Source organism: Podarcis cretensis (genome assembly GCF_951804945.1).
Source record: "Podarcis cretensis genome assembly, chromosome: Z".
Taxonomy (NCBI): Eukaryota; Metazoa; Chordata; class Lepidosauria; order Squamata; family Lacertidae; genus Podarcis; species Podarcis cretensis.
This window is the reverse complement of record NC_137184.1, coordinates 15,882,020-15,894,680: the sequence shown is the minus strand read 5'-3', so window position 1 is coordinate 15,894,680 and position 12,661 is coordinate 15,882,020. Positions and strand designations below refer to the sequence as shown.

Genomic DNA, 12,661 nt, shown 5'->3' with positions numbered 1-12,661 from the left:
ATCGTATGAGAAATAGCCTTACCAGAAAAGCTAACCAACTGACTGAAACTGACATGATCACATACACAGCTCAACAAGACAACAAGAACCCACCGACAGCATACAAATAAATATGACTTACTTGACTCAACAATCCCTCCCCCACTCACAAATGCAAACAAACCTCACTGCAGCCAATTACAGACAACCAACCACACCCTGGGCCCTCCTAATCCCTCTTACTACCAAGGAAATGTAATAAGTGAATAGAAGGAGAATCTACCCAGTTGATGCTGACACAAAACCCCACACGTACACTATAGAAAAGAATACAAGTTTCACCACCCCACCTCTCCTCTCTCCTCTTCCTCCCTGACCTTATACTGTATACAACACAAATGTCTCATATCAAATGTAAGACTATAGAAAAGACTTTACAACCTGAAAAAGAGACATTGCACGTATTTTTGTAAATCAAGAAAATCTTTAATAAGAATTATTTTTTAAAAAACAGATGAGAGTTAAAAGATGAAAAACGAAACTAAAATAGGGACACATGGGTTTACAAATGGGTTAAAACAACAAAGTTCAAGTTATGAAACAAAAATTGAGAATAAAAGTTGTCTCCGCCTAAAGAATATTACCATTATCTGATTATCAAGTATAGTTCCAAATTTGCCAGGCTTCTTCTGAAGGTTGTCTTGAAAATGATTTTGTTGTATATGTAATAACAGAATGCTAAATTATATGAAAAGTGTCTGGAGGCTCTAGCCCTAGTTGAAATCTCAAATTGTGCAAAAAAAAATTTCTATTACAGTTATATTCTAATCTAGAGTAAGTGGTGCATCTTACATCCAATGTAAGATTTGGTGCTGTTTTCACATGCCATGATTTTTTGATACCAATATTCAAGGTCATTCACTTGGGACTCTTTCCAATCTTGCATTCTTAAAAGGTGGGCACTACATCGCATATTGCCAGAATGTAATCAATGGCCAATGGTACGAATTTGATGATCAGTACGTCACGGAGGTCCACGAAACAGTTGTACAGAATGCAGAGGCCTATGTTTTGTTCTACAGGTAAGATGTTTGAAAGTAATTGTCCCTTGCTGGGGAAACTAGCATTTTTAGAGATGGCTGAAGAGCTTGAGGAGAGAGTGTTTCCCTGGGAGGAAGATTCAAATTTATGTAATTCTAGTCCTTAGACACTTACAAAACAAAGTTTAACAATGCAAAAGTAGAACAAGGTAGCAAAAAAAGGAATTAACTTGGATGCAAATGAACTGCAATGGAAACCAACTTAGAAGTTTGAATTTCCTTGGTGAATTCCACTTTCCCCGTAAAGTGGAGTGGCGAAGAGGCAGAGTACCTGTCCTGCATGCAGAAGGCTCCAGGTTCAGTCCTGACATCTCCAGGTAGGCCTGGGGACTCCCTTCCTGTCTGAAATCCTGAAGCGCTGCTTCCAGCCACTGTAGATAACCATGAGTTAGGTGGACCAATGGGCTCACTTGGTATAATGCAGCTTCCTGTTTAAATAAGCTCTTTATTTAGAACCACGAGCACTAGAATCTTAACTTTATTTATAGGAGAAGGACCATAGTTCACTGGCAGAGCATCTACTTTGCATACAGAAAGTCCCAGGTTCAGTCCCCAATGGCCTCTCTTGTAGGACTGAGAAGAACTTCCTGTTCGAAAACCTGGAGAGCTGCTGCTGGTCATTGTAGACAATACTGAGCCAAATGAACCAAGAATCTGGCTCAGTTTCTAGGATCCAGCTTATTTCTATGATTGCCAGCTGTTTTTAGTATAGTATTTTAATTGTTGCAACCCACCCTTGGACCCTAGTATGAAGGGCAGGTAATTAATTGTAACAATTATGATGAGGCAGCATTGTAGGAAAGAACCCCCCGTGATTTGCAATTAAACATGGAACAGCCCCATCATCTGCATGGTGGTGGCTCCTGCTGCTTCATACTGACGCCTCCACCCTCTGCGCTTTCCTCATAATCATCCTCCAGGAAGAGCAGCGAGGAGGCTGTGCGGGAACGGCAGAAAGTGGTCTCGCTGGCGACCATGAAGGAACCTGGGCTGCTCCAGTTCTACATCTCTCGGGAGTGGCTCAACAAATTCAACACCTTTGCGGAGCCAGGCCCCATCACCAACCATACCTTTCTCTGCTCCCATGGAGGTGAGGGGGCAGGGAGGGAGGGCTCACTTGAGGGAATATTACTTGGTGCTGTGCTGAGAGGCAGGGATCTGCTTGGCTTCTGCTTCTAGCTAGCCAGTTTTCCTCTCAGAAGCCACACAATTTAAATGTCCGGTGGCAGACATGCACAGCCCGTGTGGTTCCTTGTGTTCTGCAGGTGTGTTAGCAACTACCCAGAAGGTACCTTGTTTTTCATTACCTCTTCTCTGTTTCATTTACTCGCAGGCATCCCTCCAAATAAATATCATTATATCGATGACCTGGTGGTGATTCTTCCCCAGAACGTCTGGGAGTATCTCTACAACAGGTAAGGGGAGTAAGTTTGGGGGTGGGGGTGTTTTGTTTCATTTTGTTTAAGTAAAATCAAGTACCTAGCCCCTAGGGTAAGTGGAGAGCAAGTTGAAAACTTACAGCTGGGGCAAGAGCACAAGCACAATGCAGGCTTTCTGACCCTTCAAATTCCTTCTTGGTGCCCATGTTTTCTGTGAAGCTTTTGGCATATGGTTTCTATTTTTCTCCTGTTTGCTTTTGTCTCCCTTTCCTCCAATATAACCTCTCATGTGTTGAACTGCTGATTGTAATCCAGCTAGGGCAGGTGCTTAGTCTTTTCCCCTCTGGGAAGTGCCACTAGAAGGCACAGCATAAGAGAAATAAAGGTCTGCAAAGCTGTACTAGACCTGCATAGCAGTTCTGTTGCTGATGGCCTCAGAATTGATTGTCAGCAATGGGGAAACTTCCAGATGTTGCTGGCCTTCTGGATGTTGCTGGACTATAGCTCCCATCAAACCTGATCATTGGCTATACTGGTTGGGGTTGATGGGAGTTGAAGTCCACCCACTTCTAGGGACTCAACACTGCTCTAGAGGGCACCAGGCTCCCCTGACCATTGGGTTGTGCTGGCTGGGGCTAGTAGTAATTGGAGTCCAACAACCTCTGGAGATCCACACATTTCACTAAACCTGGATGAACCCAAGGAATGTCTTCTTATTTTTTTAAAAGCGGTCTGCATCACAAATACTTGGAGTATTTGGGCATGTGGTGCTGGTGTGCTTGGTCTTTCCCCCCCATTGCCTCTGTGGTTATGCTTCAGTCTCCTCTTGTGTTCAGGTTCGGTGGCGGCCCAGCTGTCAACCACCTCTACGTGTGTTCAGTGTGCCAGGTGGAGATCGAAGCCCTGGCCAAGAGGAGGAAGATCGAAATTGACACTTTCATCAAGGTACTCCCACAGCAGATAGGCCTGCTGGGGTGGGGAAACATAGTGGTAGTACAAAGTAGTACCACTAGCTGTCAGTGTCATTCCATCTAGTGCACCTTATGTGGGGCTTCCCTTATGCTTGATCTGGAAGCTGCCGCATAAGACCCATTCTGCATTTGTAACAACTAAATCCTTTAGTGTGGCAGCACCTAAACTTTAGAACTCAACTGCCTATTGATATCAAGCAGGTGCCTTCACTGTGCTCTTCTCTGCTAAAAACAAGCCTGCCCAGATATTTAGAAAGTTGATGTGAGTCTTAAATCTGTTTTTAGTCTATTATTTTAATTTTTCCAATTATGGTTGCAAATTTTTCTTTGTGATAACTTTATCGTTTTATATTTTTTGTGAACTGCTTTGAGGGGTTTTTTTTTGTAGTCAGGCAGTATATAAATTTTATTAAATAAACAAACGAATGCTCCGGCTCAGTTATGGATTCTGCTGACTGGCAGTGGACACAATCTCTTTTTATGACATTCAGAATCAAGCATGTTAATTTGCTGCAAGCAACGGAGTCCTTCCTCTGCCCTAAGGTGTCTGCAGCTTTGATTTCATGTGTTTGCTTGGTAGATTTATACCCCACTTTTTGACAAGTCCTCAAAGCAACACAACAGATACACCAAGAGCAATATGCTCACAAATCAAAACTGAGTGGCCAGGCAGCTGGTGTCAGACTCTCTTCCGCCAGGGCTTCTTTGGTGGTTGGGGAGGGAACAGTCTAACTGCAGCCACCCTTGACGCTGCCGTTGTCTGCATCCACCTCGTGACAGAGCAAATGATCTGCTCCAAATCTCTGCAAGCTCAGTAAAATACAATCCATAAAATGCAGGAGACACATCCACAAACCTTAGAAACCTTTCAGCTCCAGAGGCTTGCAAGGAAGCTTATGACAGCCCTTAAAAATACAGTTCAGCATAAAAGGAAGATTTGAAAACTAACCTACAAAAGCTGGTGGCTGGTGGCAGTGTTGGTGTTTTCTACCCACCACTGCCTTTAGCTGCCATGATAAAACAAATGACAATAGCAGTAATTCCCTCTTTGCCCTCTGCCCATCAGCTGAACAAGGCCTTCCAGGCCGAAGAGGCTCCTGGAGTCATCTATTGCATAAGCATGCAGTGGTTCCGCGAGTGGGAGGCGTTCGTCAAAGGAAAGGACAACGGTAAAGACTGGCAGGGAGGGGAGTTGGCAGTGGAAAAGGAGGGGTGGGGAGAGAACAGGGTTGTCACCAAGTGCCTTGGAAGCAACTCAGAAGGGGAGGGGGTTTCTCTCATTCAGTAGGGATGGCCAACCAGCAAGCCTGTCTGCCCCTGGTCCAAGTATGGTGGTTCTGGCAAAGTCACAGTGCGATAAAACTTTTATATGAATGTAAGGTGATGGGAATGGTTTCCCCCATTTTACCCTCACAGCAGAGAGTTTGGCAGACAGTTGGAGACTAGGCCCAAGGTCCTCCTTGAGCTTCACAGCACTTGAGTCCCGGTCTGCCATATCCTAGCCTGGCAGTCTAAACCTGCCTTTGTCACTCTCTTTCAGCCTAACCTACTCCGCAGGGTTGTTGAGAGGGTGAACTGGGGAGAGGCCGAGAACTGTGTATACACCACCTTGAGCTACTTGGAGGAAAAGTGGGCTATGAATAAATAAATGGAACTATGGCAAATTTAATTTTGAACTGTACTACCTGCTAACTAGTATTCCTTCTTTTCCTGTAGAACCGCCTGGACCTATCGACAACAGCAAGATTGCTGTGGCAAAAGGCAGTGGTCACATGCAGGTCAAGCAGGGTAAGGCTCCTCACAGCGGCTATTTCAGCCCCCCCCTCCTACCTTTCCTGTTTTCCATTCTGTCTGCCTCCCTCAAGAGACAGGATCTTAGTGAAGCTGAAGCAAAGGAGAAAATTCTGGTGCTTGGGAGAGGACCTTGAGTGGCTTTAGAAAGAGGACTAAACAAATTCATGGAGGGGTAAGGCTATCAGTGTCTATTAGCCAGGAAGGATGTGTTCAGCCCTCCAGTATGTTCCTGGATACCAGTTGCTGGGGAACACATGTAAGAGTGTGGCACTGAGGTCTCACTGGGCTTCCCATTGGGGCATCTGGTTGACTTCGGGGAGAGCAGGAAGCTGGACTAGATGGGCCACTTGTCTGATCCAGTAGTGAGGCTGGGAACCACAAGTGGGCAGAGCTGGTGTTGCAATTGGATCCTGTCTACAGGCTTCCCACGGGGGCATCTGGCTGGTCGCTGTGCTTCAATAGATGGGCCTTTAGTCTTCTCTAGCAGCCAGGCTCTTATTGTGTTCTTAGTTCCCTCTGGGCTTCTCTTCTGCAACTTGCAGCGGGGAAAGAGTAGCAGCCTACCTCACAGGGTTCCTGTACAGCACTATAAACAGCAATGCTCTTAAGTTGTATATTAATAATAGCAGTAATTCCCCTCACCGTTTAATAATGCTTTTACTGCTTTGAGCAAAGCTATGAGAAAATTTTGCTGTTGACAGACAGAAGCCGTTTGGATCTGCCCAGCTTACACCAGTGTTTTCTCTATTGCTATCTATGCTCTTTTGGCAGGAGCCGATTATGGGCAGATTTCCGAGGAGACGTGGACTTACTTAAGCACAATCTACAGCGGAGGCCCCGAGATTGCCATCCGGCAGAATGTGGCCCAGGTGCAGGAGGTGGAGAACATGCACGGGGAGCAGAAGATTGAGGCTGAGACCCGGGCGGCCTGAGAGACAATGGACCACGTGGGGAAGGTACACTGGAGAGGCGCAGGGGCACCCAGAGCCCCTGAGGTTAGGCTCATGTGGATAGCTGCTTTACCTTCTGTCGCACCATTTCCCCATCTAGACCCATTACAGTCTACTCCAGGGATGGGGCAACTGTGCCCCCCCCATCAGTTGAACTACAACTCCCATCAGCCCCAGTTAGCATGCTCCAGTGGTCAATGGATGATGGGAGTTAAGAAGCTGCCTTTAGAATGTTCCTGAATCCTGAAGAGTTTCTTTAAACAAACCCCTCTGTTCCAAAACCTTTCAACAGTTTTTTTTTAAAAAACCACATAAAATCTGCCTTGTAGTGAGTCAGACCATTGTTCTATCTAGCTCCTTATCGTCTACACTGACTGGCAGGGACTCTCCAGGGGTTTCAGGCAGTATCTCTTTCCCAGCTGTATTTGGAGATACTGCTGCGGATTGAACCTGGGACCTTCTGCAAGCAAATCTGGTGCTCTGCCACTGAGCTGCACCGCCCCCCCACCAATAAAGATTCTAGTCCAATTGTTCAGCCAGCATGAAGTAATTAAGTGGGAAGATAGAAAGTTTCCTTTATATCGAGCCAGACCATTGGTCCATTTAGCTCAGTATGATCTACAGTGATTGGCAGCGGCTCTTGGGAATTTCAGGCAGGGAGTCTAGGAGAGACTTACATGGAGAAGCTGGGAACTGAACCTGAGACCTGTGTACAAAGCAGGTGCTCTACCACGGAGCTATTGTATTTCACCTAAAAATAAAAGAAAGATCCTAGTCCTCATGGTTCTGTATGGGTTGAACTGAATAAGAACTTAGGAAGATTACTTATAACACGTCAGACCATTGGTCCATCTAGCTCAGTATAGCCGACACTGACTGGCAGTGGGTCTCCAGGGTTTCAGGCAGGGGACATTCCTAGCTCTACTTGGAGATGTCATTGGGGAATGAAGCCGGGACCTTGAGCACACAAAATAGATGCTGTATGAGTCTTGTTGGGCTACCAAGTTCCCCATCTGTGATCCACTCTTCTGGCTCAAGGTGCTCAGCCCTGTTACTTAAGACCCTTTTGTTCACCTCGGGTACCAGGGATTGAACCTGGGACTGTGAGCATGCAAAGTGTGTTCCCTACCATGGATTGATAGTCTCTATGCCCCTTCAACATACACCTCATCAAGCCATCTTGGTACAACACTGCCTGACTGTGCTTTTTTGCTTGCCTGCACAGAGGATAGAGAGAGGTGTGTGGGCATTTGTAGAAATTAGCCTACTGTACAAAGGTAAAATTTGCACCCATTGCTCCACCCACTTTTAATAGAATCATAGAATTGTAGACTTGGAAAGTTCCCAAGGGTCATCTAGTCCTACCCCCAGCAATGCAGGAATCACAGCTGATGAATCCCAGACAGGTGGCCATCCAACCTGTTTAAAAACATCCAACAAAGGAAGAGTCCACCGCCTTCCAAGGTAGTCCATCCCAGCGTCGAACAACTCTCACCTTCAAAAAGTTCTTCCTAATGTTTTGCCTCACCCATCTCTGGGAAGTGGCTGCCAGGAGGATGCCCAGAAGGAAACTTGGCCCCCAGGCTGAAAAAGGTTCCCCAGCTGTGTTCTAAAAAGAAGCACAGCTCTGATCTCTTTCCTGTGCTCTTGACAGGTTGGGCTGGCCCTGACTTCCCCTTGGGGAGTGGACATCCTTGGGAGTGAGTCCAAACACTCTACATTTCTTTGTTTCCCTTTGTTTCCCTTTCTCTCATGTTTTGGAACTGAAAAAGCATACAATGCAGCCCCCGCCACCGTCACCTTGTCCTGTTCACAGTGAGTAACACTTGTAGGAAGCGATGTTAATTTTGTGGGGAAAATAGATATAGATCACCTGTGTGGAGTAATTAATAAAAGACTTGGCTGGGTCCCTAGATCCAAAGCACAGGACTTAACACACTTTAGCAAGAGAAACACCTCCCTGGGTTTAAAATCACAGAATCATGCAGCACAGTGAAGCAAGAGGGACATAAGTTTTTAGACCTTTTAAATATCCTGTTATAGCTGTGTACAGCACTTCCCCTTCTCTACCCCTCTTGCAACAGACAGAAAACAGCATTACTAAGTTTAAATGCTTTACTTACAAAACACCAAAGGTTAGATTCATGTGTTATTCCATGCAGCAGCAAGAAGAACACAGGGTGTTTACAAAATACAGAAATAGCTTAAAGCACACAGTCTGAGCTTGTAGCAAGCAAGCTCAGGCATGTCCTATTTCTGTTCATTCTCCTTCACCATGTAAACTCACAAAGGAGGAAACTTAACTTACTTCCAGGTGAGGGGTGTGACCTAGCTGAGTCTAGGAACAAAGTAGTATAATAACCCCTTCATGCATTAACTAGCCCTGTTTTTCTAGCTATATTTGACTGCAATTCCCCACAAATTTGATGCCTAGCCTAGCACCAATGAGGCCTCGCGGGTGTCCACTTGCAGCTTCACAGGCCAGAGAGTGCCCTGCAAGTCTTGCCTTTGCCCAGCTGAGAAAGAGGAAGACACCTTTGCCAGAGTTGCATTTGTCTGGTTTTTGCTTCCTTCCTTCCTAGTCCCTGACTGGATAGGTCTGCATTCTGCTTGGTGTGACCTCGGAGGAAGCTTGGAGAACTAGTTTTCCTGCTTTCTGCTGGCCTCCCCATTTGTCCTTTTCCCTTTGGTGATCCTTGCGGCCTTTCAACAGCCCTGACCTTTTAGCCTGCTCCTTGGGCAACAAGCATAACCACACACCTCTTCTTGTTAATTTGCCCGCCTCCCTCCTCTTGGATTTCTACCATTTCAGTAGTTGATGTAGCAGTTCTGCTGGAGTCAGACACAGAAGATGTTTGTGGGGTGGATGACCTTTCAAAGTAATGTCAGGAGTTGCTCATGTTCTCTCTCAGCCAGAGGCATTAGAGTGACAAAAATCCCCCCTACTATTGCACATAATCCCCCCCTCCTTCTGTTGTGTATTGGCGGCGGGGAGCTTTCAAACCACGAAGTGGATCCCATCATTGTGATTTATTTATTTATTTATTTATTTGTAAGGATGTAAAACTCCACCTTCCGATTCAGGATGCCTGTCCTCCACCCCTTCCTTGAACACAATCCCATTCACATAAAGAACAAGTGCAGCTGATCAGCTTCTTCCCATCCCATTGACTGTGGCCTCCCTGAAAATGGGTGTGTGGAAGGAAGGAATTTTGAGGAAATGGGTACCCATGAATTAGCCCCTGATGACCCCATACTAATCTTGTCGTACCCACACAACAGCACGACCCACTCCTCACTGCATGTGCAGTCAGGAACACTGGAAGCATCTTCCTAGGGAGGTTGGCAATACTTGGATGTTTGGGTGCAGCTGCCTGTGAAACCAAGGAAGACGGATTGTCCCACCTGACCTGGCAGCCCCACCCTCCTCCTTTTTTGGCTGTGGGAGAACAGGGGTGTGTCTCTGTCTTTCTGAAATGCCTCCTGCATCCAGACTGCTGGAGGACCAGTGTTAGAACAGTTCTGATCTGTGGTGACAGATTGGACAGTTTCTGAGGGAAAACCATGTAGCCCAACAAGTCTGGCACACTTGTGAAGATAGAGCCCCCCCCCCCACAATTCCAGGAACCACTACTGCATTTTTCTGCTCAGCAGCTGACGAGAGATACCTTTTTGAGGGAGGTCCTGTCTCATGTTGCTTTGCACAGTCTCTGTTTCTGTCCAGCCACATGTACCCTCAACATAGTTTTGTGTTGGTAATTGGTCTAGTGCAGTCTCACCTCCCCACACCTCTTTGCCTCTCTGGCCACTCCCAGGCTTTAATGGGGTTGCTCCAAACCAACCATTTTTTGTTTTGTTTATGGGAATGGATAAGAGCGGATAATAGAGGGAGAAGCATGAAGATCTCTTTAGTGAGATGTGGACTTCTGGAAGCACGAAATCCTCTGCTGCAAACAGCAACCACTTCCGCCTCTTTTTAAAGAGAACTCTCTTGCAGAAGTTTCTCCATCTTTTTGTTGCTGCTTTACCTGTTGACCTGGATCTGTAAATGCCTAAAAGAGCATCCTCCTAGGCACCTGAGGAGCGTGTGGGGAGATGACTTGCTGTGGGGGGTGTCATTCCTGCTCTTACCATGGAATGCCCTTTTCGAGGGCAGCCTCTGTTTGTGCTCTGTGGGTGGTGCCTTAAAAGAGACCGAGTACGTTATGGAGTGTCAAACTCTTGTGCTCAAATTCCTTCCTTTTGTGCTAAGACTGTTGAGCCAATAAAAAAAGCTTGCATTCAGAAGCTGTGTAAATATTGCTTTGCTTGTCCATGTGTTTATTCTCCATCACAGCGCCCCCCCCCCTCAAATGCTGAGGTTGGCCCCAGAAGGGACACTCTGGTTTTGCTTTATCCTCTGCCTGGATAGGTGCTGAACATCAGGCTCTAATGGCCAAATATACCCCGCCCCAAGGCCTTGCCACCTGGACTTTGGGACCCCCTCCCTTAAGGCCAAACCCCTCACCGGCCTTTAAACAAACTTCTGAACTGCATCCTGCCTGATGGGGCAAGTAAGCATTCACCTGGAAAAGGAGGGGAAAGAGTTTTAAGTGGGGGCCATCAGATACGTGGTTTCTGTTATTGCCTCTCTTCCCTTCGCTTTTAACTGCCTATGTCTGCAGGCCCAGTTGGCATCATTTCCTGTCATGGAATTTTGCTGCAAGCTGCCAGTTGCAAACCTTACTAGCTTGGCTCCAGCTGAGTAGCCTGTTCTCAGTGGCCAGCCAGATGCCCCAGTGAGATGCCTACAAGCAGGACCCAGACACAAGAGTCCTTTCCCCTCCTGAGGTTTCCAGCAACTGGCATTCAGAAGAATGGCTGCCTTTGACCAGAGAGGCAGAGCTGAGCTGCCATGGCTAGCCTTATCTCCTGCATGAAATGGTCCAGTCCTCTTTTAAATCCATCCAAAGTCAGTGGCCATCACTGTGTCTTGCGGGAAGTTCAGTTCAACTATAATGCAGTGTGAAGGTGTTACTTCCTTTTGTCTGGCTTTCAACTTCCAGTATTCATAGTGTGGTATATCACCATCCCCTTTGATGGCTGAGAAGACTTCCTCCTTGTGAGTTTGAAATGGGGGCTCAGTACTTAACTAAAAGCTAGAGATAAACTCTTGATGGTGTTTCAGGACCAAGAGCCAAACGTTGATGAAAGTGTTTTGTTTCCCCAAATCACAGTTAACAAGCCCTGTGTTTGCTCTCAAATGGAAGCACTTTATTTGATAGAATTCTTTCATCAAGAAACAAATGGGTCAAACACCAGAACCTTTTTGTTGTCGGTTTTTTCTTTACACACTTTTGGGGGTTATGAGACAACACACACACATACATTAAGATGCTGTTGAAACCTACGCAAAATAATCCAGTGCCTAAAAACTCACACAGAAATCATTTCTTTTTTAATAATAAAAAAAGTGCTTGACATTATATGTTAAAATATAATTTGGCTTACTTTTTTAAAAAAATCTTTTTTTTGACACTTCAAGCATGAGGGGGCAGGGAGCGATGGAGTCAATATGCAGCAGGAAACTTTGAAAAATATTCAGCATTAAAACACAACTTTTCAGTAAATATGTTTCTTTTCTCTTTGTATATTTACAGATGTTAAGGGAGAGTAAGAGAGAGATGGGAGCAGAGGGCGGAGAAGGCTGATTTGTTTTCTTAGAGGCAAGGATCATAACTTTTCCTCTTCAATAGGATCATGAGACGGTCACAAGTTTTTGCAAACTAGATGCTTTATTAATCTGCTTCAGGTTAAATTTGGAGGCTCTGCCTCAGAGCTCTGTACGTGCTCCAGAGTGCCTTTTGAACTCCTTAAGTGTGTCTGGAGCACCAATACACTTATTTCATCTTAGCAAAGTGTCTCAATCCTTTTCTGTGCAAAGCTGTTCTGGCTACTGAAGCCCATATTCTTTGGGGTTTCCAGGAGCCAGGGCCATTCTGGATCTGGGAGACATCTAAGGCCTGCATGTCTCTGCACATTTTTGTTTTGCTACATAAAAGAAAAAGTCACCAAGTGACCCACGTGGCGGCCTGCAGCATGGACCAGAAGTCTTGACATGGATGTACAGAAGACATAAGCACTTTTTGGAATGATTTTAAGAGCAGCCCCTTGCAAGTACATCACCCCCTGCCTTTGCAACTTGCTTTATGGATATGTTCTGAAATGAATCAAAGGGTGGATTAGTTGTCCCTTTGAGAGCTATCTAATTTTTTTTAAAATTTTTTAAAATAAAGTGTCCCATCTACTTCTTTGTGTGCTCTGCTTCCATTTTTATCTCCAGATCACACACACACAATTTCTCTGGCAAGGTGTTGAGGCAGGAGATGTGGTAGTGATGCTACAGGTGCTAGCCAATAGGTGACCTCCCCCTAGGTGATGTTCCCTTACTTTAAAATGGTTGGTGCTGTATCAAACCTCAAATTTCCCAGTTGGATGGGGGGGGGTTG

At 45.7% G+C, this 12,661-nt stretch overlaps 1 protein-coding gene across 4 annotated transcripts in view; it reads left to right on the top strand.

The window, feature by feature from the left end:
* Positions 1 to 12,427, top strand: part of USP20 (ubiquitin specific peptidase 20) — a 37,574-nt gene extending 25,147 nt beyond the window's left edge. For 3 of the 4 annotated variants that reach the window (XM_079961252.1, XM_079961254.1, XM_079961251.1), the window contains exons 18-24: positions 935 to 1,061; positions 2,000 to 2,169; positions 2,413 to 2,494; positions 3,295 to 3,403; positions 4,496 to 4,598; positions 5,146 to 5,217; positions 5,995 to 10,460. In XM_079961252.1, the coding sequence (XP_079817378.1) occupies positions 935 to 1,061; positions 2,000 to 2,169; positions 2,413 to 2,494; positions 3,295 to 3,403; positions 4,496 to 4,598; positions 5,146 to 5,217; positions 5,995 to 6,155 (824 nt within the window). In that variant the 3' untranslated portion in view covers positions 6,156 to 10,460. Of the gene's footprint in view, positions 1 to 934; positions 1,062 to 1,999; positions 2,170 to 2,412; positions 2,495 to 3,294; positions 3,404 to 4,495; positions 4,599 to 5,145; positions 5,218 to 5,994; positions 10,461 to 11,812 lie in introns of those variants that run through there. The other variant, XM_079961253.1, reaches the window with a different exon arrangement.
* The last annotated feature ends 234 nt before the right edge of the window (positions 12,428 to 12,661 follow it).